We start from the raw sequence: 27,897 nt of genomic DNA, 5'->3' as shown, positions 1-27,897 counted from the left end.
TATTTTCCATTGCATCATCCTAAGAACTAACAAATCCTATCTCTCTACAAATACTAATTTTATAATTGGGTTATTTGAAGGGAAAAAGCCAGAGAGAACCAATACTATATAACCAATATTGGGTGCCTGGGTGACTCAGTTGGTTAAGGGACTGCCTTTGGCTCGGGTCATGATCCCAGAGTCCTGGGATAGAGCCCCACATCAGGTTCCTTGCTCAGTAGGAAGCCTGCTTCTCCCTCTGCTACTCCCCCTGCTTGTGCTCTCTCTCTCAAATAAATTAGAAAAAAAAAAAAAAACTCCTAAAATTACAGCCCCAAATGTGTGACAAGTTCCTATCTTCCCAGTGAGAAGATTAAAAATGGGGGGTGGGGGGAGCCTGGGTGGCTTAGTCAGTTAAACCTCTGACTCTTGGTTTCAGCTCAGGTCATGATCTTAGGGTTGTGAGATCAACCCCACCTCAGGCTCCAGGTTCAGCACAGAGTCTGCTTGTCCCTCTCCCTCTGGTTTTCCTATTGCGTTCTCTCTCATAAATGAATAAAATCTTAAAAAATGAAGAAAGTAACAAAGATGGGGGGAGGGATCAATCAAAATATAATGAAATAGATAAAGATCCACTTATGTATTTGATTTATAAGTTTATTCACACATGCATATGTAAAATCATACATTAAATAAATATAAATGATATACTAACTAGGTATTAGTGACTTTTTCTTTTTAAATTTTCCCAAAAAAGAGGTGCCTGGATGGCTCAGTCGTTAAGTGTCTGCCTTTGGCTCAGGTCATGATCCCAGGGTCCCGAGATCGAGTCCTGCATCAGGCTCCAGGCTCAGCAGGAAGACTGCTTCTCCCTCTCCCACTCTTCCTGCTTGTGTTCCCTCTATCACTGTGTGTCTCTCTGTCAAATAAATAAAATCTTTTAAAAATAAATAAATAAACAAATTTCACCAAAAAATTATTTGATTCATCTTTAATATCCACATCTTTGTCATCACTGGATTTCTTAGTCATACAGTCTAGTTGTCCAGACCACACAACACCTTCTCCTCTAAGACGTCTGAGATACAAAGTTTTTTCATTTATTGGTGATATTCCACAGGAAATTTAATTCCAAATTTCTCATTTGTGGTCTCCATAATATAACTACTTACTGTACTGCTTTAAAGATTGATTTTTAATTGAGTGTTTTTATAATAACATCCAATATTTCTTATAGCCAGAAGTAATAAATTTATATTACTTGCCCACTCTTTTTTTTAAATCTCATTTCATCAGGTGATCTCTAGAGCAATCCCAAAGTAGCTCTCTATTACTCACCAGTATCTCTTCACCAAATATTACTTAATTCTTCTAGATAAAGTAATTGAGAAATCACTCAGTAATTGGGAGATTATTCTTAGGACTCCAGAAGTATTCAGCAACAAGAAAAAATAAGAAATTTGGGGTATTTCTGAGGAAATTCTGGACTTAGAACAATCTTCCTAGTCTGATTAATTGCTTCAATAAAGCAAAATATGTTGCAGCCATGAGCTACCCTATGAAGTAAATTTCAGCTGTTGCAGAAAAAAATTATTCTTACTGGGCAGTACAGAAAGTCTGTTAGGTTGAGTTGCTATCCTCTTCATAGTTTCTTTGAAAAGCAATAAAATCTTTTATCTCCTAGTGAAATCATGATCCTTATATCCTATTTTTAGTAAGGCCCTGTCTGTAGGATTTTGAAGACCAAGACTATTTAGAAGAGCATGATGAAAGACTGACTTTTGATGCCAGATAGCCTACCACTTTCTGGATATACCAGCTTTGGCACTAATGAGTTGTATGCTGTTGGATAGTGATTTGCTCTCCCTAAATCTCAGCTCCTAATCTGTAAGTGGTAGATAGAAATAAAAACCTTGGGGAGTTGTCCTGAGATTAAATTCTCCTGGGGATCAAGTGTCTGATATATAGCCATCATGAAGAAGGAATCACCTTATTATATTTGAGTTCTAATAGATTCCAACAAACTTACTGTGCACATGCTATTTACATCTAACCAGGCAACATACTTAGTACTGAAGATGCAAAAGTGAACAGACAGACCCATGGCTCACTCTTGTCGTGCTCATAGTTTTCAAAAGAGATGCAGTCAAATAATCCCAGAAATAAATATGTAAGGCAGTCCTCCCAGTGACAAGCTGGGCTCTTGACCCCATCCACCCCGAGGGTACCCTCAGCACTTCAATCACATCCATCAAAATGAATCCAGCTCTCCAATGAGTTAAAGAATAGAAGTTCGTTGAGAAGTTCATGGTGGGCCCCATAAGAGGCCACACACTGTATGCAATATGTCAGAAAAAAGAAAATACTCCCCAGTGGGCATTTTTGCTCTCCAAATTTCCTCTCTTCTGCCATCTAGTTTAAATTCCTTCCTCTTCCTCCATCCATTGCATAGATGCAGTTTTCCTCTTACTCTCAGCTTGCTTTTCCACTCAACAACAACAACAACAAAACAGAAAACAAACAAAAAACAAAATGCTGCCATGAAATGAAAAGTGACAGACTTACTGAAAAATGACTTCAGAGATATGCAGAGGAAAGAACTCCAGACTCATAACCTGGAGACCTGGAATCAAACCCCACCTTTGCCATCAAGTCATCAGGTAATCTTGGTTAATTAAGATTTTCCATTCATCCAGGCTTTTGTTTCCCACCCCAAAACAGAAGGCTGAACTAAATAAGCTTTCAAATTGTTTTAAAAGTAAATGGATAATAATGATTCTGTTTCAACAAAAGTATTAAAGGAGGGGCACCTGAGTGGCCCATTAATTAACTGCTTTCAGCTCAGGTTATGATCTTGGGGTCCTGGGATAGAGCCCAGCATCGGGCTCCCTGCTCAGCAGGAAACCCGCTTCTCCCTCTCCTACTCGCCCTGCTTCTGTTCTCTTTCTCGCTATGTTTCTCTCTGTCAAATAAATAAATAAAATCTTTCTTAAAAAAGTATTAAAAGGGGCACCTGGGTGGCTCAGTGGGTTAAAGCCTCTGCCTTTGGCTCAGGTCATGATTCCAGGGTCGTGGGATAAAGCTCCGCATTGGGCTCTCTGCTCAGGGGGGAGCCTGCTTCTCCCCTCTCTCTGCCTGCCTCCTCTGCCTACTTGTGATCTCTGTCTGTCAAATAAATAAATAAAATATTTTTAAAAAAGTATTGAAGGATACTATATCTTTTAAATTCTATAGTTAAATTCAATGGATAATTAAATACATCTGGCTAATTCTTCCTGCTCTTACTCTATTGCTTAACCTTTTAACATCTGTAAGATGTTTATCTGTAAGATTTAGTCTTTCCACAAAATCAGCTAAGTTTAGAGGTGCCTGGGTGGCTCAGTCAGTTAAGCATCTGACTCTGGATTGCAGCTCAGTTCATGATCTCAGGGTCATGAGACTAAGCCCCACGTCGGACTCTACACCCAGTGGGAAGCCTGCTTGGGATTCCCTCTCTCCCTCTCCCTCTGTCCCTCTTCTGGCTCACGTGCTCACCCCCTTCCCTGCTCCTGCTCTAAATAAATAAATAAATAAATAAGTTTAAAAAAAATCAGCTAAGTTTATTTTGGGTAAAAAAAAAAAAATGCCTATTGAATCATTCAGCATATTTCAAAGCAACCAGCCAACAACTGCCATTAGCATTGTCTATTTCTCATGTCAGGCTAAGAGGAATGAAATTTACTGATGTTTTCCCAGCCCAAGCTTTCCTATTGTGCAAAATGAATAGTTAAGCAGAACATTAGCAGAACAGGTCCATTTGTAACTCTAGCAGTGTAGACTTCCCACCACTGTGACACAGAAGACGCACACTTAAAGACAATACATTTATTTAGTGGATATGAACGTGGTTTTTTTTTTTTTTTTTTTACGAGGAAAAGAAATAACAATCATCTGCAGTACTTTAAATAGAAAACATCTGTTTTTCTTAACATATTTCAAATACTCCGAATTTCCTGATTAGTTGTTATATGAGAACTGTATTTCTGAAAGACATAATGAGGCAGTTTAAAGATGAGTCTTAAATGATCTTCGAAGCAATGTGAAGAAAAATGCTCCTTCTCTGAGTAAGGATAGTTACAGCAGACCCATAAGCTCCGTACCATGAACAAATACAAAATAATTCTTTCAACTATTTGCATTTACATCAAACATTCTATTGTATATTGCAAGCAACAGAGGATGATATAAATGAGTGGCACATAGTGCTATATGAATGAAAATACAGTTCTGTAGTCTCAGAGCATGGCAACAAAACCTAAGATGCTATTAAAGCACTTTTGCTTGACTAAGCTGAACATGACGATTTTCAAAGTAATGACATGAAGCATCTTTGTGAGCATTACACAAGTATGTGCATACATCACAGAGTAGGTTCAAGAAGTGTATATATGCAAACACATCTATGGGTAATTACTCCAAGCTGGAGGGTGTATATTTGTTTTAGCCACATCAGCTTTTCCTCAGCAATCTGTAACACAAAACGGGAGGATCATCTATTTTTCTCATAAAAGTTCATAAAAGATGTATAAATATTTGCAGGTGATTTCTTTGTTTTATTTTTCACCCATAATCTTTTCCTGCTCTATAGAGAATAAACAAACAAGAAAAGTAGTTATCACTGGAGAACTAAGTATTTCAAAACAATGCCAAAGGATTACAGCAAGAAAACAAAAATATGGACTCTATTAACAGTGAACATTAAGGGCCTCATATTTTTTAAAAATCAGGCAAACATGTATTGAGCACCTATTATATACCAGACTCTATACTAGGAATAAGGATCCAGAGATATTTTGATGAAGTCCCAAAAGTTCATTTTCGCTTGTTTCCTTTGCCTTAAAAAGAAAAGCTTCAAGTCACTCACAATCTGTTCACAGATAAAAACAGACTTTAAAAAGGCAAACAAAAAACCCTCAATATGACCAGGGTCCAAATGGAGTATGTATAATGTATAAAAGATGTAGAGAACACAAATAAGAGAGCAACTTCCAGGGAGTAACTAGGGCTAAGAGTTAGACAAGAAACATGTGGATTTGGCTTTTATATGTGACTAGAAGACAAAGAAGAGTACTGCGGAAGTTATTTCTTGAAATAGTATGGATAATAATAAAATTTTAAGAATCTAATACATTTCTTTCAAGACCTCTCTTCCAACTCCTATGACTTCAGTATGTACTGATGAATTGATTTCCCAGGTGTAGTGTTAGGTTAAAAACAGTAGGAAAAAAAATAAACAGTAGGGAAAGCTATTATAGCATGCTATTATTTTTTATATGAAAAAAGGGAAATACAAGATATATATGTACATATATATATGTGTGTGTGTATATATATATATATACACATACAAATATATACTTTTACATACATACATTTATTTGAAAGGCTACACAAGTCATTGATAGTATTTGTTGTCTCTGAGACAAGATTCTGAGGTGCTAGGGACTCTATGCCTTTTCTGTACTGTTTGAAACGTTTACCCACATGTATTACCTACTTAAATAAATGAATAAATTCCTTAAAACAAAATACTTTCTATGGCTGTTCCAACTAGGAAATAACAAATTCTTATTTTACTCTGCATATTTTCAGGGGTATAAACAATTCAGCATTGGTCATACCAGCTTCTGATTTTTAAGGGAATTAAAACTGAACTCTCAAACCCTAAGATTGTAGCTAAAGGGCTCCTCATATTTTAGTATATTCGGGCAATAAAAGTTAGAGATATTAAGAGAAAAATACTGTGCTCCTCATTAAAGATGCTGAGACTGTATCTACTCAATATCAAGTCAATTAGTCAATATGACCAATCCAAGGAAAAAACCAGTCCAGTTCAAAGAGGGAACAAGTCAAGTAAATTTCAGTAACTGGGCTGCGCTCCTAATGCAAACTGGACTTGAGGATATCTACTAGAGATGAAGCCCTATGGTTAGGATTGTATCCCAAATGCTGAGTGAAGACTTCTTGCCTTTATAGATTTTTTTTTTTTTTAAACTTGGAATCCTTCGTCCTTCCCCCCCCCACCAAAATACTGATCCAATCCACCTTTCCAGGTTCAGTTCAAAAGCTCTCTTGTACATTAATTCTGATCTTTATCACTTGACTGAGCTCTTTCTGTTATAACTGAAAATTCTATTGCCCTTACAATCATCATCATGGTTTAGCACTTAACAACCTGCTAAGATTTATGTGTGTTAGTTTTAACTCCCTCATGGAATCGTAAATGATACAGACAGCATATCAGGTTAGAGATGTAGACATGGTCTACTAATCCAGAACAGATCACAGAGTCAATAAATAGCTCACCAAAACTATAATAACATAGTTAGGGAACCAAGAATGTTAAATAAATTTATAAATTCAGCACAAACATAATGCATACATATCAAAGCCAGAGTTTTAGGGAGGAAGGTGAGGGCAGTGGGATGGGAAATCAAACCTCTTCCAGAAAGGAAGAGAAGGAGTTCCATTCCCTCTCTTATTGAACAAAATTAAATTAAATTATGGATAATGCCTATGAAGAAGTTGGATTATGTGGTTGTAACTTTAGTTTCCTAAATCTAAAAAACAAGTTGTGATATCAAATGCACAAATGTAAACTAACAGCGCCTTCCACACTTCCTCCATCCTTACCGCAGGGCCCAAGAGGGACCTATAAAATGTAAATGCACATTACCATGGAATGTTTTTAGGAGGGAAACATTAAGAATAAGGCACATGGAGACCATCAACTCTAGTGTGAATTTTTTTACTTTAAATTTTGAGCAAACACTTTTCTTTTAGTTTTTGACATTGAGCCTTTTTTTTTTTTTTACATTTCTGACAGAAAACTTCCCATGAAGAATAGATGACAGATTACCAAAAAACATAAGATAAATACTATTTCACAGGACCACAACTTTACCAACATGAAGGAATTAATTCTTGAAGATATTTCAACAAATAAATAGGAGACTTCCAGCTTGAAATAAATGTAGAATGATCTGAATTCTAAAGTCTAGAGCACATAAAGTGGTATCTATACTTGTAAATCATGAAACACGGTGACATCTTGGATAAATGTCCAACAAGTAACTTAAATCAAAATGACAATATGACATGTGTTGGGAAGTTTTAGCTTTATTTTATCATGTCCTGACTTTTAAAATACACAGCTGTGAGGTTTGTTGTCACTTTGTCCATTTGGGTTTATAACATTAACAGTAAAAAGCTGTTGTTGTCTTATTTTGTTTCTCTGAGAGGCTATATATAGGATTTGGACAAGCTCATATCAAGTGAAGGGCTGTGCCTGAGTGACAGTTTCATTACCAAAATAGAAAGGCATTTCAAGTACTGCTTAACTCACATTTATTTAATAATTCCTTACTTAAACAACCAAGCAAAAAAATCATCTAAAAAAAAGCCTAATGTACAATTTGGAAGAGATTTAAATTAAATACCCATACCTAAATAAAGTTTGATAATACTTCACTAATTTTTCCTCACAGATCTAACTGGAAAATAACCTTCAAGTCAAACTGCTGCATAGTCATTACATTAAGAAAAGCAATTAAGGTCAGCTGTTAGTGAGTGGAGAAAATTCTAGTAGGCCTTTCCTTTCTGTCTCCTGATAATGCTCTTTCTACTCCTGGGTTTTCTGGAGTATTTTTGGAGTATAGAACCAGTATTTTTTGTTCTATTAAGACTCAGGAACCTGGCTCCACACTGCTGGTGTCTGAATGACTCAGAAATTCCATAATGATATGCTATTACTAGGATTGCCTCCAGAGGTTTCATTTCACAGTCACGGAGTGAGTCCCACAGTCCCGTGCCCAAGCCTTTAGAAACTGTTTGTTGCCTTCAGCCCTATTGGCTTCCCCACTGTGCCCACTCACATGTCTCCTGCTCTAAATGGACACAAAGTACGTCCAATTTTTAAACAGAAAAAAAAAAAGTTTCTCTTCCCATTGTCCTGCCAAAAGAATTCAAACTGTAAGTGTTAAAATGGTGAAGAACAAATGAAAAACAAATTCATTCAGTTGCAAAACAGCCTGAATACAACAATATTTGAAAAGCATGTGGTAATAAACTCTTCTGACACAGGGATATAATAATATGGTGTGTGGTATACAGGTGTAGAGTAATAAAAACAAGCATTAGCTTCTCCAAGAAAAGAAACTATGGGTCTATGAGAAACGTTTTAGTAGTCATAGTAAAGGTGAAGAGTCAAATGTCTGTGGTGAATGAAACATCAAAGATACTATTATCCAAGAATAAGAGACCAGATGGAAATAGACACAATATGTAGTCTGTCTCTCTCCCCCCAACATACAAATTCATTAAGCAGCTGTGTTCTGTGGCAGCTCTTATTTCTAAGAGGTGCTGCTGCCCTAGCTTCACTACGCGGGGTTCTCGCCTGAAAGCAGAGCATTAAATGATCACATAGTCCTACATAACTTCCTTAACAAAGCCCCGAAGGAAAGGGAGTCCTAAATCTTCATGGTGCCCTTTAAATTTCTCCATAATTCCAAACAAGCTGTTCAGCTTCATTCCCAAAGCAGGTTTTGCACGAGTGTTTGTTCCAGCCCCTCTGCAACACCATCGGACACACCATGCCCTCACATTCTGTGGTCCCCATGGAGATGCACCACCTGGGTTCCCTTCAAGAAGGACTTACTGCCTGGTTGGGGAAAGTGTGGTCATAAACAGCCTTTATGTGCCAGGACCTTCACAGTCTGCCTCAACCATTTCACACGAGGTCATGCCCTCCCAAGATAGCTGACAAACCAGGGACTGAGCCAAGTGGGCTCATAAAGATGTGGCCATTTCAGAGTTACTCCAGACTCCTGGGAGGGACAGTACTCACTCCAAAGCTCCCTGCTGGGTGGGCTGAGGCCTTGTGGTCACAGTTTGACATCTTGCTCTGTGCATTCCCACTTTCCACCCTCCTTTACACTGGTGTTGACCCCTAATAAGGAGCTTGCACCCCAAATCCAGCTCACCATCTGTTTCCGGAGAACCTAATCTGCAACATAGGCCTCCATGAGTCTGATTCTGTTCTTCATTTTCTATCAAAATCGTTCTCCTCTTCCGAGGTCCAGCTCAAATGATACCTTCAAGAAACATTTTTTCATCCTTCCAATTGGGAATAATTATTCATTTCACTCATTTTACTCTATCCCCCTGAATTATGCCTGTATATCTGTGAATCAAGTCAGTAATTTTTTATATTGAAGTTAGTAGTTTAAGTTTTTTGAGAGCATAGTCTATGTCTTATTCATTTCTGAATGCCCACAGTACATAACAGATAAGAGTTATGAATGAAAGAAAAGACTAATGCATGATCTTCCCCATTATAACTAAAAAAAAAAGTGCTGCTGATATTTCATCTCCAATATTTCATACATATGCTGATCTTCTCTATTTTTCAGCTATGTGATATATATATCTCCTGCTTTCCACACTAACTAAGCACATCTGCCTGGTATGGAACATGCTTATCCTGTCTTTAAGCCATCACATAAAAGAAGCCTCCTTTAATAACATGATTCTTTGTTCAAAATGTTATTCAAGACATTCCTAGTATGTGAAGTACCCCTAAGGTACTGGTGTTCAATTCCAGCTACCTCAGGATCTTCTTTTTTGTTTTTAAGATTTTATTTACGGGATGCCTGGGTGGCTCAGTTGGTTGGACAACTTCCTTCAGCTCAGGTCATGATCCGGAGTCCCGGGATCGAGTCCCACATCAGGCTCCCAGCTCCACGGGGAGTCTGCTTCTCCCTCTTACCTTCTCCTCGCTCATGCTCTCTCACTGTCTCTCTCTCAAATAAATAAATAAAAATCTTTAAAAAAAAATTTTATTTACTTATTTAAGAGAGAGAGAGAGAGGGCGCCTGGGTGGCTCAGTGGGTTAAGCCGCTGCCTTCGGCTCAGGTCATGATCTCAGGGTCCTGGGATCGAGTCCCGCATCGGGCTCTCTGCTCAGCAGGGAGCCTGCTTCCTCCTCTCTCTCTCTGCCTCTCTGCCTACTTGTAATCTCTCTCTGTCAAATAAATAAATAAAATCTTTAAAAAAAAAAAAAAAAAGAGAGAGAGAGAGAGTGTGTGAGGGGGAAGGGGCAGAGAGAGAGGGAGAGAATCTCAAGCAGACTCCACATTGAGAACAGAGCACGATGCGAGGCTTGATCTCACAACCCTGAGATCATGACCTGAGCCAAAACCAGGAGTCAGTCACTTAGTCGCCTGAGCCACCCAGGTGCCCCAAGGATATTTTTGTTCACAGAATTTAGGTATCTAACATGTGTCTAAAAATCATTATGCTCCATTAGAACAATGACCAAATTTTGGGTTCCCTTAAATTTTTGTAAAACTAGAATAATAAACTCTATATGGGAAATGCAAAATATATGTATTCTGGATTAATAATATATCATGTTCACCTCTTCACTTTCCAAAATGTTTGCTTCGTACATTCTCCTCTCAGCCCTCACACACATGGGCCTGCTACCACCTCTACTACCACCAACAGCCCATCCTTGTCTTTCTCAATTTCATTGAGAAATTAAAAGCAAGAAATAAGAATCTCCCTCTTTCCATCATCAAAACTATTGACACCTAATCCCCAGTTTACCATCTTGCTATATGGATTAGGTATCTCTCTTCCTACCAAAGCCCACTCTCCAGTCACATTCTGGATTTCATCTTCAGAACTTTGTTTCTATAATTTCCCCTTTCTTTTGCATCAATAGCGCCCTGGATCATCTCTAGCACCATACACTACCATGTTCTAGTATCCTCTATCTTTAGAAACTCTACTTTGATCCCAGATACCCCTCATCCTCCAATAAAACTTATTGAAAGAGTTGTTTCTAGTGGGAACCTCCAGGTTTTCACCTCATATTCTTTAATTAACTCTCCCTATCAGGCTTAAGTGCCCACTACATCACTGAGATTGAGCGGATGAGGTCACTAATAACTTTTGTATTGCCAAATCCAATAGTCGCTTCTTAGTTTTATCTTGCTTGATCTCCCAAAGCAATCAACACAGTTGATCACATCCATCCATCCATCCATCCATCTATCCACCCATCCATCTCTTCTTGTATCACCACTTTCAGCTTCTAAAAAGTTGCAAACTCCTTGCTTTTCTGCTAACCCATGGGTGCCTTTTCTGTCTCCTTTGCTGGCTCCTCTACCTCTGACTGACCCCCCTCAAAAGTGGTCAAGTTCAGAGTTTATCCCTAGGTCTCTTCTTCACCCTCCTAAGTGATATAATCCAGACACTTGGCTTAAAATATTAAATCTACACCAATAACTGCCCCCCACCAATTCTCAATGGCTAGCCCTCACCTTATTCTTCACTGAGCTACAGGCTCATTTATAGCATCATCACAAGAATATCTACTACTCTACAACTTAAACATAACACAGCAAAATAGAAGTCCTATGATAGCAAACTTGTTCCTCCCTTACTATTTCCATTCTTCATATAGAGAATTATCATCCACCTAGTTGTTCAACTTACAAATCTAGCAGTTTTCCTTGACTTCTTTCTCTCATCTCACACTAGTAAGTACTGTCATCTCTACTACCAAAAAATATATTGAATGTATTCACATCTATCCATCGCCACTACCACCACCCTAGTCTAAGTCTGACTCCTCCACTTAGATGACTGCAAAGACTTCCTATGGATCTCCTTGCTGCTGCTTTTGGACTCTTAAAAATCATTCTCTACACAGCAGTAAAATGAGTTTTAAGAACATGTATTAGATTAACTCATTCCCCTAAAACCTACCAATGGCTCTGCATCACACTTATACACACAAGCTGTAATGTGCTTGCGGGAGTCACCTACCAACCCACTGCCAACCCCATCTCCTTTCCATCATACTGCAGTCACACCAGCCTTCATTCTGCTCTTTGAACACAGAAGCTTATTCCTGCTTTAAAGACTTAATGTTTTTCTATTCCTCTGTCTGAAGTGCCATGTCCTCAATCTTTGTATAGCTAATGCCTCCTTACCACTCAAGTCTCATTTCAATTGTCAGCTCTATAAAGAGGTCTACTGCGGCCACAAAGTCTAAATGAGAGCCCACCCCCATCCTCAGCTATGCATTATCACATCATACTGTTTTGTTTTCTTTCTCATAGTTTTCACTTTGTAATACTGTCAGTTCATTTTTCAGATGTTGTCTGCCCTGTCTCTTCCCTCTTCCAAAAACACAGGTGCTGTATCTATCTTGCTTATCATTATGTATTTAATGCCTATAAGATTTTGGGCAAATATCAGATGACCAATAAATATTTGTTGAATGAAAATAAATCAATACTAGTCTTTGGAACAGCAGCCACATAAGACTTCCACAGCTAAGAGGTCGTTTTTTCCCACCACTTGTACTTCCTACATTGAACCATAAAGTTTTTTTCAGTTGCCTGTTTCTTCTATTATCTAATTCCTTGAGGACAAAGACATCTTATTTTTGTGTTATTACCAACTAGCATAATTCTTATCACAGAGTTACATGTATTAAAAATATTTGTTCAATTAATAAAGGTAAATGAGGCTGAGGAGGAAGCAGAGTGACATAGAACCTATGGAAAAACACAAGAGGCTGCAGGGTCGCCATAGCACTATCATATTTGAGACAAAACAGTCACCATATATAAGTAAACCTTTACTAATAGGTTTTAACTCTAGGACTTTAAAGTCATATTTAAAACTCTTGCTGAGAAGCTATCCAAATTCTATACCATTTTCAGATGACAGTGGTATGATATGGGAGTTCAAATTCCTAAATTCAACTCTCAGCTAATAAGGAAATAGCATCAGAGTTCTCTGAGCTACTTGTATTACTAGGGCTTTTGGAATATACCTCAGACCAATTTTCAATTCAGTTAGTTTTTATGAAGTGTCCACAGAGGGCATGACACTGTATGCAGTGCAGATCCAAGTATTCCAGGTCAAGGCAGGTCAAAGATTTATAGGTCCCAGTATAAAAAGCTCAGTTTATTCTGTTTATCTCATTCATTTTATGTTAGAGCAAAGCCATTAAAATGTTATGACCATTTGCTTGACCTGTGGGTCCAAGTCTGAAAAAATAAAGTCCAAATTGCTACAGTTAGTAGCCTATGATAAAGGTCATATATTATCTTCTCAGGACATGGGGATGGACTTTGTTGATTTTATTTATTGTTTAATGGAAAAATCTGAAAGGTGCAGATTAGAAGAATATTAACATTTATAAGCACAGCCATGAAAGAAATAACCCCATTCTTTAAAATCAGAATGTCATCAAAGGAGCAGATGCTCTAGCTAGTGGTATTATTGGGGGTGGTGGAAAGACAGCCCTTGTCATTAATTACTCACATATACACTGAATGCAGATCTCCATCCTTCAAGGGAGTTATAGGTCAAATGACAAAATAAAACACGAGTACAGAAGTTAAAAAGCAATCACAAGTAGAATGTACTGAATATCATTCACACCAAAAGCTGCAGGATTTCAGTGGAGGGAAGATACACTGAGACTGGGGTCAGAAGGGGTGGTTCCTGAGCAGGGCCATTAAGCAAGGAACACTATCACTTTATGTAACAGTAAAGTGTTTCCCCAAAACTTGAGAGTACACAAAATAATGCTGCTTTCCAAGAGTTAAACTAAGAAATCAACACAAAATTAAAGCAGAAATGTACATAATCAGTTCTATGATATTATAAGCCTCCTAGTCCAGCAAGCCTGATTTTAAACTTATTGACTTTATTAACATATCTAAAGAGAATTGCAAATAATGATCAAACAGCTCTGCCCTTCAAGCACACTCAAGGTTAGAGCACCAAATCAAACTCATGTAAGGATCCCACTCCATTGAGAGACACCATAGGCAGCCAGCCCCTGATGCCATTAGATATTCTACTCATGCAATTCCCTTGTTCGAACTATACACTCATCAAGCAACCTTTTAATAATTAGGTTTCTCATGCAGTTTGCCTAAAGGGAGCAATGTGCTGGTCAGGCCAACATGAACACCAGGTCTGCTCATCATAATTTCTTAATGTAAATTACTGCATTGGTATTCTGGTGTTATACATCAGTCTCTTGTGACTTTGTTAGTGCCAGTTATCATCCCTGAGTTGTAATTCTAGGGCACTGATATAATAAATTTTCAGGCCCTGCAGAAGTATACAGGACTGGTTTGATTAAACAGAAAGTTCATTCAAGGGTTTAGAAACTCCACAGAGAAAGAGACAGAGCAAGAGACAGACAGACAGAGCATAGGGAGGAAAAGTAGTTTAGGCAGATATAGTAAGATAAATTTGTGTAGGGATGTGAATATATATTAGGCATGGGAATTAATGTTTAGCAGTGGGAACTCACTGGTGAAATGTGAATAGAGGGTGCAACAGGATCAAAACTTTTACTACTTAGCAGAACCCATGGTTTAATTGAAGAATAAGCCAAGAAAACAACTATTTACAATACAGTATTATAAGTACACAGAGTATTCTGAGAGCACCAAGAAAGTACATACAGTATACTCTAGAGATGACCAGGGAGTATTTCTCAAAAGAGAAAACTTACTATTTTTTTTAAGGTTTTATTTATTTATTTATTTTACTATTTCATCTATTTATTTGACAGAGAGAGAGAGCACAAGCAGGCGGAGTGGAAGAGGGAGAAGGAGGCTCCCCACTGAGCAGAGAGCCCGATGTGGGCCTTGATCTCAGGACCCTGGGATCATGACATGAGCCAAAGGCAGATGCTTTGAGCCACTCAGGCATACGCAGACCCCTAAAGTTTTTTATTACACTTTAATATTCTTTAAAATTTTCCTCTTTATTTACATACTTTTTTAGTTAAAAGAAATATATCAATATTTCAAAGAGCCTCAGAAGTATATTCCTGACTTTGTACTAAATATTCCTCCCTGGGTATGCCACAGGAATCCCAAATTCAACACTTCTAAATCTAAACTTACTTACGGTTTTCTCTACCCTTCGTAACCATCCTTCTTCTCCTCCTGTGTTCCCTGATTTGGTAATCATAACCACAGCCCATCTGACCATCAGGCCCAGTCATGCTAAATTCTTTCTTCTACCCCCAACATACAGTCAATACAAAAGCCTTAAAGGCTTTGCTTTATCATTAGCTCTTAAACTTCTCTCCCAGGGCCACTGCCTTAGTCCATGTTTTAATCATTTCTCAGTTGGATTACTGAAATAAGTCTTCTAAATGGTACCCTGCTTTTATTCCAACTAGCTTCCATCCTTCCCAGCACATCTCCAGCACATTTTGAAGCTAGGGTAATAGTTCACTTAGTTGTACAACAAATACATATGTGTCAGGGACTTTCTAAATCCAGGGGATAGAATGATCAACAAAACAGACAAGGTTCTTGCTTTTCATTGACCTGATATTTTAGACTAGGCATTAACTATGTAAGCAAAGAAAGGACTAAAGGAGTTTTTCAGTAGTGATCAATATTATAAAGTAAATACAACTAAGTGATGTCACAGAGAGTGACTATGTTCATTAACTAGAATTTAAATAAAAAGTTGAAGCTACTAAAAAAAGGTCGGGGGGGCGCCTGGGTGGCTCAGTGGGTTAAAGCTTCTGCCTTCAGCTCAGGTCATGATCCCAGAGTCCTGGGATCGAGCCCCGCATCGGACTCTCTGCTCAGTGGGGAGCCTGTTTCCTCCTCTCTCTCTCTGCCTGCCTCTCTGCTGACTTGTGATCTCTGTCTGTCAAATAAATAAATAAAATATTTAAAAAAAAAAAAGGTTGGGGGGGAGAGTGTCATTAAGACCTCTTAGGCAATGGCAGTTAGGAGAGGGATGATAAGAGGCAGCCAGCCATATAAAGGTCTGGGGGCAAAACATTTCAGGTAGAGGAATAACAATCACAAAGTCTCCAAGATGGATGTAAGTTCAGAATGTTCAAAACTTTCAGAGAATCCAAGTACAGCTACAATGAGAGGATAAAGAGAGAACAAGTGGTAGAGAAAAAAATCAGTGAATTACACAAAGGGCACTCATATAAGGCCCAGTAAGTTTGAGATCTTATCAAAGTGCTATGGGAAGCTACTGAAAATATGTAAGTAGAAGAGCTGCATAATTTCATCTATGATTTGAAAGTTCACTCAGGGTCTTGTGTGGATAATGGGTTTAAGAAAAGCAGGAGTGTAAAAAGGAAGACCATTCTAGTGTCCAGTGCAAAAGTATAGTCAGGATGTATAGAGACATGGATGAAGGTGGTAGCGGGAAAGGTGGAGAAGCCATTGGCCTGGAGATATATTGTAGAGCTAAAGCCAGTAAGACTTCCTAATGGAGCGAATGTGGGAGATGAAAAAAAAAAAAAAAAAAAGAAAGAAAGAAAGAAACCAAGGATCCGTAACCTAATGGATATTGGTATTATTTTCTGAAATGGAGAAAACTGATGGGGGCAGGTTTAGAACTTGGGGTGAGAGTAGGAATCAAGAGCTTGGTTGGGCCACATTAAGTGTGAGTAAGTACTAAGAATTCAAAGAGACATGTCAAGTAGGCAGAGAAATCCAGAAATACCCAGGTCAATGGAAGAGTCATTGGTAACAATACAAGCTTAGGAGTCAATGACATACAAATAATACTTAGAGTTATTGGCTTAGTCTAAAAATAGACTAGAGAAGGAGAAGAGTAGATGGCCAAGGACCAAGTTTTATGTCATTCCAACATTTGGAGATCAAGCCAAGATTGAGAAAACTGAGAAGTAGAGGCCAATAAGGTAAAAGAAGCTTCAGGTGAGTATGAGGTCAAAAAAAAACAAGAGAAAAGAATGTTTCAAAAAATAGAATGGTCACCTTTGTCAAATATTGCTGCAAGGTTAAAACAAAAGAAACCACCTGGAAAGATGGAAATCATTGGTAACCTTCACAAAATCAGTGTGAGGAGAGTGTTAGAGAATAAACCACTACTGGAGAGAACGTGAGGGAAGAGAGGAAGTTACAAGCCATTTTGACTTGTAAAATATTTTGAAATAAAAAGCCTATATCCACAGCACTCCCTTTGAAAACTTTAAAATAGTCTCCAAAGATGAAAGGAAATGGAAGGAAATAAAAATAATGATGTTATAATTGGTATAACCAAAAAAGCACACCAATTATTTCAACAAGTAGCCAATGAGAACTGCATAAATTTAAGAGAAAGCATTATATTCTCACAATAACTTGAGATGTGTACTTGATAATGGCACTTCAGAATTCACAAGAGGATATCAGTACAGTACTTTACATGTTTATCACTTAGGCCAGAAGCTGGATTCTTCCTTCTATGCTTTGGCATTAATTGAATCAGTCGTGAAATTTCAAGGTTGGAAAGGACTTAGAGGTCATTTAGTCCAGCTCTTTTGTGTGAGTGAATCCTCTCTACCACATCCCTAATGAACCCTGTTTCTTTCTCTTCTTGAACTCCTTAAATGATAGTGGATTTGTCACATCTTCCTAATGGTTTAGGTAGAAATAAAGGCATTTTATTACATTTCAGACAGATTTTCTACCCTTCATAATAATAGTTATTTTCAGCATTGTGAAACCTACAATTTGATGAGTATCAGTCATATGTCCTTCATCTGTTTTTTGTATAAAGGGAAAAGGCAATTATGGAATATGTAGGCCTTTTATTTATATTTACCTGTCTACCTATATGCTGCCTCTTTCCAGAAAAAAAGAAAACTTAAATGAAATGACTTAAAACACCTGGGTGCAACAGTTATTAAAATAGAAATAGAAATTCAAACTCCCAAAAATAAATTCTTGACTCAAAGACTAATGTAGTTGCTGGCATTGAAATTAAGTTTATCAGCTTATTCAGTACAAAAGGAGAAATATAGTGGATTACACAGTTCTCCTTATCTAACAGAAGAAAGTAAACTAATTCTCCATTAAATAAAAATTTTTTCTTGGTTCTAAATCACACATGGAATTTCTCATGTAGCATCTTAAAAAGAGGCTTATTTCTTTATTTTCTATTTGCATTCATTTCACTACCACTTCATTTTACCAAGCTCATAATCTCAATCCAATGTTTAAAAAAAAAACTTTATAAAAAAAATCTGTTGAATATAGGAGACAAAGCCTGAGCGGATAACGACTTTTCAAAAGGAACTGGAAAAACAACTTAAACTATCAAAATCACCCTTCGGTGGAGAGGATCAATCTTACGGGTCATTGGTTCCCATAGGTCCAATTCTTAGTAGATGGGAACAAATGAGAAACTGAGTTAATATCTCCCATGGCCCTACCATCACTCCTTCACCTCTCCTAGAAATAACTACAGTTGGGTGATCACTAGGTACAAATGATATCCTTGTGAACGGAGACAGGTGTACAGAACAGGGTCGACTGACAAGGAAAGAATGCTGGAAAGGCTGGCCTGAATATCTGATAATAATGCGGATCTCTATGAGGGGAAGTGGTATCTGTAAGCAAAAGGCATTATTAAAGCTGGCCCTGCTGCCCGAGGTAATGTAAAGAATCTGGGCTTTCTCATTTGCTCATAAAACACCCCAATTACTTTCCCAGGAAGGGCATTATAGAAAAGTTACAAATGGGTTAACTGTGTCTTCCTAGAGTTAAGCCCCTGTGGTTTTACAACACTTTCCCCTGGTCTTGGATTTAAGAATGGGGGAGGTATGCCCAAATAATGACCCTTTCACCTTTGAAGGCCTCTGTGGTGCCTAAATCATCCCTTAGTAAAAAAATAAATTACCTTCTTCATAGTAATTATCACAGTAGTTTAGACTTTACCTGGATTACCTGCTTCCATCATTAAACTCTAAATAACTAAAGTCAGATCTCAACTTCATCCCCACACCTAAAGCCAGCCAGGCGTAACTTTGCCTTCTTCTCTATGGCTACAAAAGGCACACCTCTAATCTGTATTTTGTCTGTCCAAATGTGGCATCATGTTATTATTACTATTATTATTATTATTATTGCTACAACTACTACTACTGTTGAATCCAATTCTATCTAGAGGTCCCTTAGGGCCAATAAGCTAGATTCAATTCTCACAAATTAGTTATTGTAAAATCAATGCAAATGCAGTAAAAGTAACCTACACACTGAATGGGGCTGTTTGTATACCAGACAACAGAATGTACCCATGGTGTTATCACGGAAAGAATGAGAGATTTCAGACTTAATCTAAAGGCAGCACTGGTACACCTTCAAATAAATAATCCCAAACAACCAACTTGGCTTTTTGCAGAATTAGAATACTAATTCTGCAAAATACTGAACGCGTATTTGTTTAGAGCTGGGATATTGCAGGCATGTAACAGTAAATGCTAATCTACATGCTGATGGTTGGCAAGAGCAAACAAGCATGCTGATTATTATTTCATCTAGCAGTTTATTATGACATACAAGTACCAGAAATCAAAGTCAAAGCTAAGCAAAACCCAGCTACCAACAGCATGATTTTCTCCTCATTTTTACCTATTCTACCCTGCAAACCCCTTCCTGATTAGCAGGAAGCCTGGGAATAGAGGGTGAAAGTAATAATAAAAGAGACCTGTGAACTACTGAATAGTTTTTACATGCCACACAACTTAGAGAGAAGCACCAGTTGAGATAAGTACCTATTTCCCCAGAGCATTCTAAAATATCTGAAGCTTACATGATGCAGTGGTGAATGACGGTCTCTAAAAAAGCTTTCTGCTTTTGGAAACTGGGTAGCAGAAATACCTGGTGTGGAAGAAGTTGGCATAGCAACTCTGCATTGCAGTGGTGAAACATAGAGTAAACAGGTGAACAAAACAATGGCTTCAATGTGCTTGCTCCTCTACAGAGTGATTATGTCTTGTAGAACATTTTTAAGCTTCTCTTTTTAAGCAGTACAAACTCTTTGGTCTAATAATTGAATACGTTTCAGTTCCTGAATAGGAAAGGATATTCATGAGTCATGGAAATATTTATTTTCCATATTTTCTCTACATAAATAAGGTGAAATTTTGGCTAAAAATAAGTCATTTCCCCTTCAGAGCAGATACAATTTTCCAGTGACCAGAAAATGGTACCAAAACTAAACATTCTGTGTTTGTTAAAAAATATATTTCAAGGAAAAGAATTGCTTACCTTTTGGCAATAGGCCCCTTGAAGTTAGGATCAAATGTCCTTGGGTTACCTGCATTTAAAACAAAGACTTTTTAAGCATGTATGCCAATGAAATTGCAAATAAATATATATGAAATATGAATAAAGAAAAATCTACATCTTGGCTACTGTCCAGCACACTGTTGAATTCATCCTTTGGTCCAGGGAAACATCAATTATGCCTTGGCTACATCTGCCAGTCCTTTCCCTCTCTCCGATAAGAAGCAAGACTGGGAAGATTTAAGGACCATAGTCTATGCATAGCATACACATATCTCCCACTGTTCTATGTGGAAATATTATAGATTCCATTCAGGGTAACAAAACTTGCAGCCCTTCTGCTCTGCAAAGCCATTCTACCATCTGCCATCACCAAGTATTGCTGAGTGCTCACAAGATGCACAGTATAATAGAGATGCCTGCTTATTTAGTTCTCCCCTTTTTCTCAGTAGATAAGGCTTTCCTTCAAGAAGTTGAAGTATTAGTTGGGTCTGCCACACTGGCTATATGGTATATATCAGTCATTATTATATTATATAAATATTATTTTTAATTGAGTTTTTGAAGATCCTATTGGCAGGCTTCATGCCATCTGGGGAGATGTCATTTATTACTGCATCATGAATATGATATGCTATCCCTGTTTTTAAACAGGACAAAGTACACACAGAATGGCCTTTTCCCATGACATGCATTGTGTAATGAGACCCAGGACACTAAGTTCTGTAAAATCGTCTCTGGTCAGTGACCTGTATTTTGCAATCCCAAATCCCTGATGCTTCTTTCCCAACCTAAGCATTCCCACCACTTCCTCTAGGGATTTGTCCCTGTGAGAAGGACTCATCCTGAAACTAAACAGAGCATTTCAAAAGGGACTGGCAAAAATCCCCATGTGTCAGGAATCCAACTCTGCCTGAAAATGGGGACATGTGTTCTGAGGACTCAGAGGTCTCTTTGGTGTAATCACAGGCTGACGAAAAGACAACAGAAAGATAAGGGCACACATGGAACAGAAATCTAAGAGTCAGTGAATATTTATAAAGAACCTATGATATGCCAAGAGCACCAGCATCTTGGAGACCTTAATTGGTGGGACAAGATCAACATTTGAGTCATTCAACAAATACTTCTTGAGAATCTTTATTTACCAGGTCCTGTGTTGTAACATATGAACAGTGAATATACCAAAGGAAACAATTAATCAAGAACTCAATTGTGTGGTTATCTGCCTTAAGTGTTACAAGAGTTCTGAGAAAGTCGGTTTCATCAAGGACTAGAACAGTCAAGAGGGTCTCATTCAAGGAGTGAGATTATGAAAGATTAGAATAGAACAAGAGGGAAAAGAGAAACACTTTGGGTGGATGAAACTAGAATTCTGTTAAATTCACTAACTATTTATTGATCACCTGTTATGTGTTCTGCATTAAAATATACACTGCAGGGGATACAAGACTACTGAAACAGTCTCTGTCTTCAACAAGCTAACGAACTGATGAGTGGGGAGAGAAATAAGAAAAGTACAAGAATTGCTACAATACAAAGCAGAACATGATACCATAAGAAGGGTACAAAGAAAGTGTTAGGAGAGTTCTAGGGAAGAAAAGGTCACTTTCAGTTGAGATTAGTAAGGAAGGGTTCCTAGAGCCACAACATTTGGGGATGGAAGGGTGTAGTTTAGACCTGTAGTAATGAATGAAGTCATGTAGCAATGAATGAAGGTAGAGATGATTAGTGTGGTTGTGGGGATGGTGAAAAACTCAGTCTGACTGGGGATAATAGGATAAGAGGAGGGGAAAACAAAGCTGAATAGACACTACAGAATCAGACTACAGAAAGCCTGAAAAATTGGGATGGAATTTATTTTATTCATCCTAGGCCACTGGGAGCCATACAATGATTTTGAACAAAGGAATGACATGGTAAAAGCAGTGCTTAAAGAGAGCAATCTACCAGCAGTATACAAGTTGTAGGGCAAAATGCAAAATCAAGGAGATCAACTTTGGAGTCTGTTGTAATAATAGAGGTGAAGTAATGTGAGCCACTGCCCATTTGGTGGCAGAAGTGATGGAAAGAGAGATTCAAGATTCATCACGAAGCAGTTGTGTGGCATAGAAGCAATCATTTCACCTCTGAGTCTTGGTTTCCATATTTGTAAATGTGGATAACAACAGTGCTTATGCCATAAAGTTGTTATAAGGATTCAATGAATTAATATCTGCAAAAGTGCTTAGAACAGTGTCTGGCACTTAGTAAGTTCCCAGTGAATATTCATCATTAGTCAATGTAATTACATGAAAAAAACAAACAGAACTTCATGAATGACTTGGAGGGTAAAAGAAATTAAATATGGTTTCAAATCAAGTGACTACAGACCAAGAACCCATAATTCTCAATCAGTTTTAGTCTTTTGCCTAGACTTAAGGAAAGATTAATGCTACTGAAATAGTTTGGGAACATTAGCAGGTGGAAGAAATTTCAAAGTTGCTAAAAGAAAAAGAACATGATGTTGATTTTGAAGTGACATCTGATTGTAAGTCCATTATTCATCCAGAGTTAAGAAACTGGAATCTTGGGTCAAATCTTGAAATGAATACGTGGAAGTCACAAAGTTTGTATCATGAAGTGATGAACTCCATAAAGGAGAACTTCAGGATCTGTCAGTTATAATGTTATTATAACAACAAGAACAATAGTATTTAACATGTTTTTAGCATTAAATGCTAAGTGCTGTTCCAAGTTCTTATTAACCTTATTATATAGGTAGACTGAAAACCATTATTAGCCTATTAAGAAAACAAGCCATAGAGAGACTAAGAACCTATCCCACCTGGGATTACCACTCTGTCTAGCTGGCCATATCTTACAATGCCAATACTTGTTTCTACTTCAAGGGGAAGTATATAAAATACTTCCTGTTTGAGATGGTCTATATATACTTCAGTGCTGGGTTCTCTGACACACTGTCAACTTCTCTTTTCCTGACTGCTTGTCTGATTTTGCCCAACTGGGAACTGACCTCTTCACAATTAAGGGTAAAGGGTAAAATCAAACAGTTATAGGATGGGAAACAGAAAAGTGACATTCAGTAAAGTGAAAGAATTGCAAGAAAGAGGGAAGATGATAAACTCCACAGAAAAATGATTACTAAACGAATGTTTATTTGTATCTGGGACTACTATAAGTACTTCGCACATGCATCTGCCATTTTGCACAATTCCACAGAGAAAACAATGTGAATGATACTCCCTTGCACAGAGTATGTTATTTAATGCTCCATAATTCTGTAAGGTGTGTCATTGTTATCATTCCATCTTAAAAGTGAGGAAATTGAGGTACAACGGGTGAGCTAATTTGCCCTAGTCCCTCAGCTAACAAGAGGTGGAGGTGGGCCTGGAAGGCACATGGTCTGACACCCAAGCCTATATTGAGCCACTTGGCAGGAAGTTGCTCACTGGTGATCTCAGAAATTCCACAGATGGGTGGGGAGAGGAGGCAGATGAAAAGGGATTAGCAACTTACATCGATCTTATTCATTTTTTACATTAAAGATAGGCAAAACTGCTTTAAAAGTATCTAGGCTGAAGGGACACCTGGCTGGCTCAGTCAGGAGAGCATGTGACTCAATCTCAGGGGTTGTGAGTTCGAGCCCCATGTTGGGCGAAGAGATTACTTTAAAAAAAAAAAAAGTATCTAGGCTGGCTTCCAATTTTGGTGTGATTTGTACCTTACAAAGTGAAAAAGTGGAACACAGTGTAAATGAAATGCTGTTGTCAAATCTGTCTGAAAAGCTGACACTTTCTGATTATAAATCCTGGCTGCCTTCTATTTCGGCTGAAAATACACTAATGCCACAGTCGAATGATAAGATTTAGCTGATTCCATATAGTAATGACAGCTGGAAAGTGATGACTTCAGCCTGCCCCATGTGCTGGCAGAATTTATATTGTCATGCAAATTTTTTATTTCCTGAAATCAATACAGGCCCTTGCTTTCTCGGAGGCCCTCATGTGCTCTAATTGCATCTCTGGAATAAATAGACTGAAAGGCCAGCTAAGTGAAAAGAGCCACAATGCTGAACTATCACACGGCTTAGCTAGCTGAATATAATCCATATTTCTAACTTACAGAAAAAATAATTATAATTAGGTAATCATTTTAAGAGCTTCTTGAGTTCATGTGATTTTCAGATCACCAAAACTATTATGACAACAGAGTCACTACAAAATATTCATTATAGAAGTTACACACTTGTTATTATAGTTAACTGTATTGCACAGTGCAAAAATTACACAATGCAATTTTTGTTACTAGAAATCATTCATGAGGATTAAGGAAAATAGTCCAGGTAATTAATTCAACTCATGGGTACGGATTTCACATGACTCCGTTGAATGCAAATGGTAAGATAAAGCAGCCAGGCATGCTTGGAAAGACTCTTTTCTTTAAAAGCAATCTGTTTCTGAAAGAAAAATGGCAATATAACTACCACTAATCAGTTATAAAAACCAAAAATCTGAGACCTTTACTTTTATTCCCTCAGGTATATTTTTCAGAGAATGTAGTGTGGTTTAGATATCAGAAAAGAGAACTCTAAGGTGGGAAAAAGTAGGACTTGGAATTACTATGAATGACCAAGTCAGATAGCTTTCCAAAAAGCAAGGAAAAATGGTATACCACAAAATTAAGTCTTCCCTTAAATTCAACAGCAGCTACCGGAAAATTGTGAATCATCAAATATTTGTTTTACACTTGATTTTTACAAACATGTTTATGGTTCTGTCTATAAGTGAGGACCCGCCACTTCATCTAGGGAAAGAAGTCTCTTTCCTCCAAGTCTTAACAAAGGATAAAGAACCATATTCTTTGCCATTTCTTATAGGGAGATGTTCCTACTTCTCAGCCCAACACACATGGCTTCTCACAAACAGGCCCCTCTTCCCAGCCTCATCTCCTACCATCACTCACTTCAAACCTGATCTTCTAGCAATTCTGTACTGCTATGATTTCAGCCCAAATCAGGTGTTTTGCATAGTGCCCTTTGAACAGTGTTCCTTTCCCCTCTTTGTGCTGTTGACAATGGCTAAGGAAATCCTATAGTTCTTAGAAATTCCCACTCACCCTCTAGGAGAAGGACAAGGACAGAAACCTTCTACTGGCTACTGTGCCAGTGGGTGGGGCCTACTTTGATTAGAGACTAATGCTGAGAACTTTCATATAAGCCCATCCCAACATAACTAATTCCATTTATCTCTGAGACACACATACTTCTGTTACTTGCATTATTGCACTTGGTACACTATGCCTTAAGGCATGTGCTGTGGTAGACAGATGCCCACATCCAAATCCCACAAATTTGTGAATTATTTTAATTTACACACAAAAGGGACTTTGTGGGTATGATTGAGTTGAAGGCTATGAGATGGGGAGATTCTCTTGGATTATCTGGTTGAGCCCAATATAATTACGACAGTCCATACATGGGAAAGAAGGAGACAAAAACATCAAAGAAGGAGCTGTGACTGTGGAAACAAGGTCAGACTGATATGATAGGAGAAAAACTCAACTGGCCATTGCTGGCTTTGAAGATGGAAAGAATCATGAGCCAAGGAATGTGGCAGCCTCTAGAAGCTGGAAAAAGTAAGAAAATGGATTCTTCCTAAGAGCCTCTAGAAAGAAATGCAGCTGGGCCTGTACTTTCATTTTAGCCTACTGAGACCTATATTGGACTTCTGACCTCCAGAATTATAGGATAACAAATTTGTGCGATTATAACTCACCACATTTGTGGTAACCAGTACAGCAGCAAGAGGAAGCTAATATACATGACTGTTTCTCCTACTAGATGAATAGCTCCTTTAAGGCAGATACCAGATCTTGGTTGTTAGTCTAATGCTATTACCTACTTTGGTGTCTCATGTATACATATATAACAGGCACTCAATAGATGTTTCTGTAGTAAATTTTTATTAAATTTCAATGTAATTTTTAATTCATATCTTTAATTTAGATTATGAAGATACAAATAGGAGATAAATCTTGACAATTACCAGCTAATCATTTTAGATGTTATTCAACCTGGATTAAAGGCAAGTTAATGGATTCCTAGAATTGCACTGATATGAAAAATTACTCCATTAACTCAGCATCCAATCTGTAATGTCTTAGACCAGTAGGAGTTAACAAAAGAAGTAATGGAGACAATATCCCATACTGGTGAATAAAAAGTGGGCATCAAATTTCTTGGTATCAAATGTCATCTCTGCCATCTAATAAACTGTGATCTTGGCAGGATTCCCATTTTTCTCTGTGAACTTCCATTTTGCCATCTATTAAATGATAGATAGTAGCAAAAATTATTTTAAAAATAACAAAAGAAGGAAACAATTTCTGCCTTTGGGATGATCATTGGAAGCAGCAAGATATGTGTAAATTACCCTCATAACCAAAGTAGGTCATTGTAGAATCAATGCAACCCAACTTAAGTCAAATTGTCACAGTGACTATAATTGACAATGGTTCTAGAAAGGTTTCCATGACTAAGCTGGATATGACACTTATGGAATAACTTTTTGGAGGAGAGAAATTTTGAGGATGCTTAAAGGGAAGACTGTACCATGTGGGAACGCTGGAAAAAGCACATGCTCAGCCATAGCAAAGAGTTATTCCTGGGGGAGGAGACATGAGAGCAGTTAGAAGAAAAACACACATCATCTAGAGTTGGAGTAGGATTTACGAATCTCCTCAAGTCTTCTGAGAAAGTAATACAACTAACGTGTTTATGTACCTGTATGATGCAGAAGAAATAGGAAAGTTAAGGCAGAGGGACTGACAAGAAGATTGCTGCTGTATTTCAGAGATAAGAGGGTAGATGCCTGACAGAGGCTGCAGCAGTGAGAGAGGATGAGGCAATCCCAAAAGCACTGCAGAGGAACACACTTGATGGAAGTGAAGGAAAGGGCAGGGCACCATGCTTCATCACCTGATGACGGCAGTGCCTCATGTAGAAAATGATGTGCATTCCAGAAACACATCTAGGGCAAAAACATGACCCCACGTTGGACATGGCAAGATTAATGAAAATGCAAATGAGACTCCTTCAGCACGGATTCATGCCACACAATACTGTGGCACCATGACCTTATAGTGGTTGTTTTTCTCCCAGCCTGAGTAACTTCCTAAACATACAAAATAATAAATCACCCACTGTTACATCAAGAATGTCCAATCTCCTGCTTTAAGAAAGGGTTTTCTAATCTGTGGAGTTGGTTTCTATATAGTTTGCATCATCATTTGAAATAATTCACTCTATATGAACAAAGTCATTAACATTCAGTTAAAATGTCAACCTTAGAAGTAATACCTAGAAGAAACAACCTCCACTTCCACTGAACAGGCAAAAGAAAACATTCATAAAGCACTCAGGCTGCTTCTTCATGGACTGATTTTATAGGCAGTGCTGAAAGATGCACGTTTGGGGGCATTGGAAATGTACTTCTGAAAAAATGATTTTTCTTGACTACTGTGACAAAGCAGTGAATTTGCACTATAGAAGAGCCATGAATTATTGGATAATCACATATCTTCTCAGAATAAATAAAATTCTGAATCAATATTGATTTAAAAAGAGAGTCTGGAAGCAAACAAGAACATGATTTGAGTCTGAAGGTTATCAGCTTGGGGTTTCTAATATTTCTTTCTAGCCATATTTGTATTTATTGCCCAACATGAGGCACTCAAAAAAAAAAAAAAAAAAGGAGCAACGACATACTCTAAT

The 27,897-nt window shown here is 37.8% G+C and overlaps 1 protein-coding gene across 6 annotated transcripts in view; it reads right to left on the bottom strand.

Moving 5' to 3' along the window:
- SLC44A5 (solute carrier family 44 member 5) overlaps positions 1 to 27,897 on the bottom strand; it is a 419,902-nt gene that overhangs the window by 164,489 nt on the left and 227,516 nt on the right. For all 6 annotated transcript variants that reach the window (XR_004276315.1, XM_032302977.1, XM_032302974.1 and 3 more), the window contains one exon: positions 20,106 to 20,154. Coding sequence is in view for 5 of the 6 variants with exons in the window: in XM_032302977.1 (XP_032158868.1) it covers positions 20,106 to 20,154 (49 nt within the window). In the remaining variant the exon portion in view is untranslated. The remainder of the gene's footprint in view (positions 1 to 20,105; positions 20,155 to 27,897) is intronic.

The sequence above is a fragment of the Mustela erminea genome, chromosome 10, assembly GCF_009829155.1.
Source record: "Mustela erminea isolate mMusErm1 chromosome 10, mMusErm1.Pri, whole genome shotgun sequence".
Taxonomy (NCBI): Eukaryota; Metazoa; Chordata; class Mammalia; order Carnivora; family Mustelidae; genus Mustela; species Mustela erminea.
This window is presented reverse-complemented; position numbering and strand designations above follow the sequence as displayed.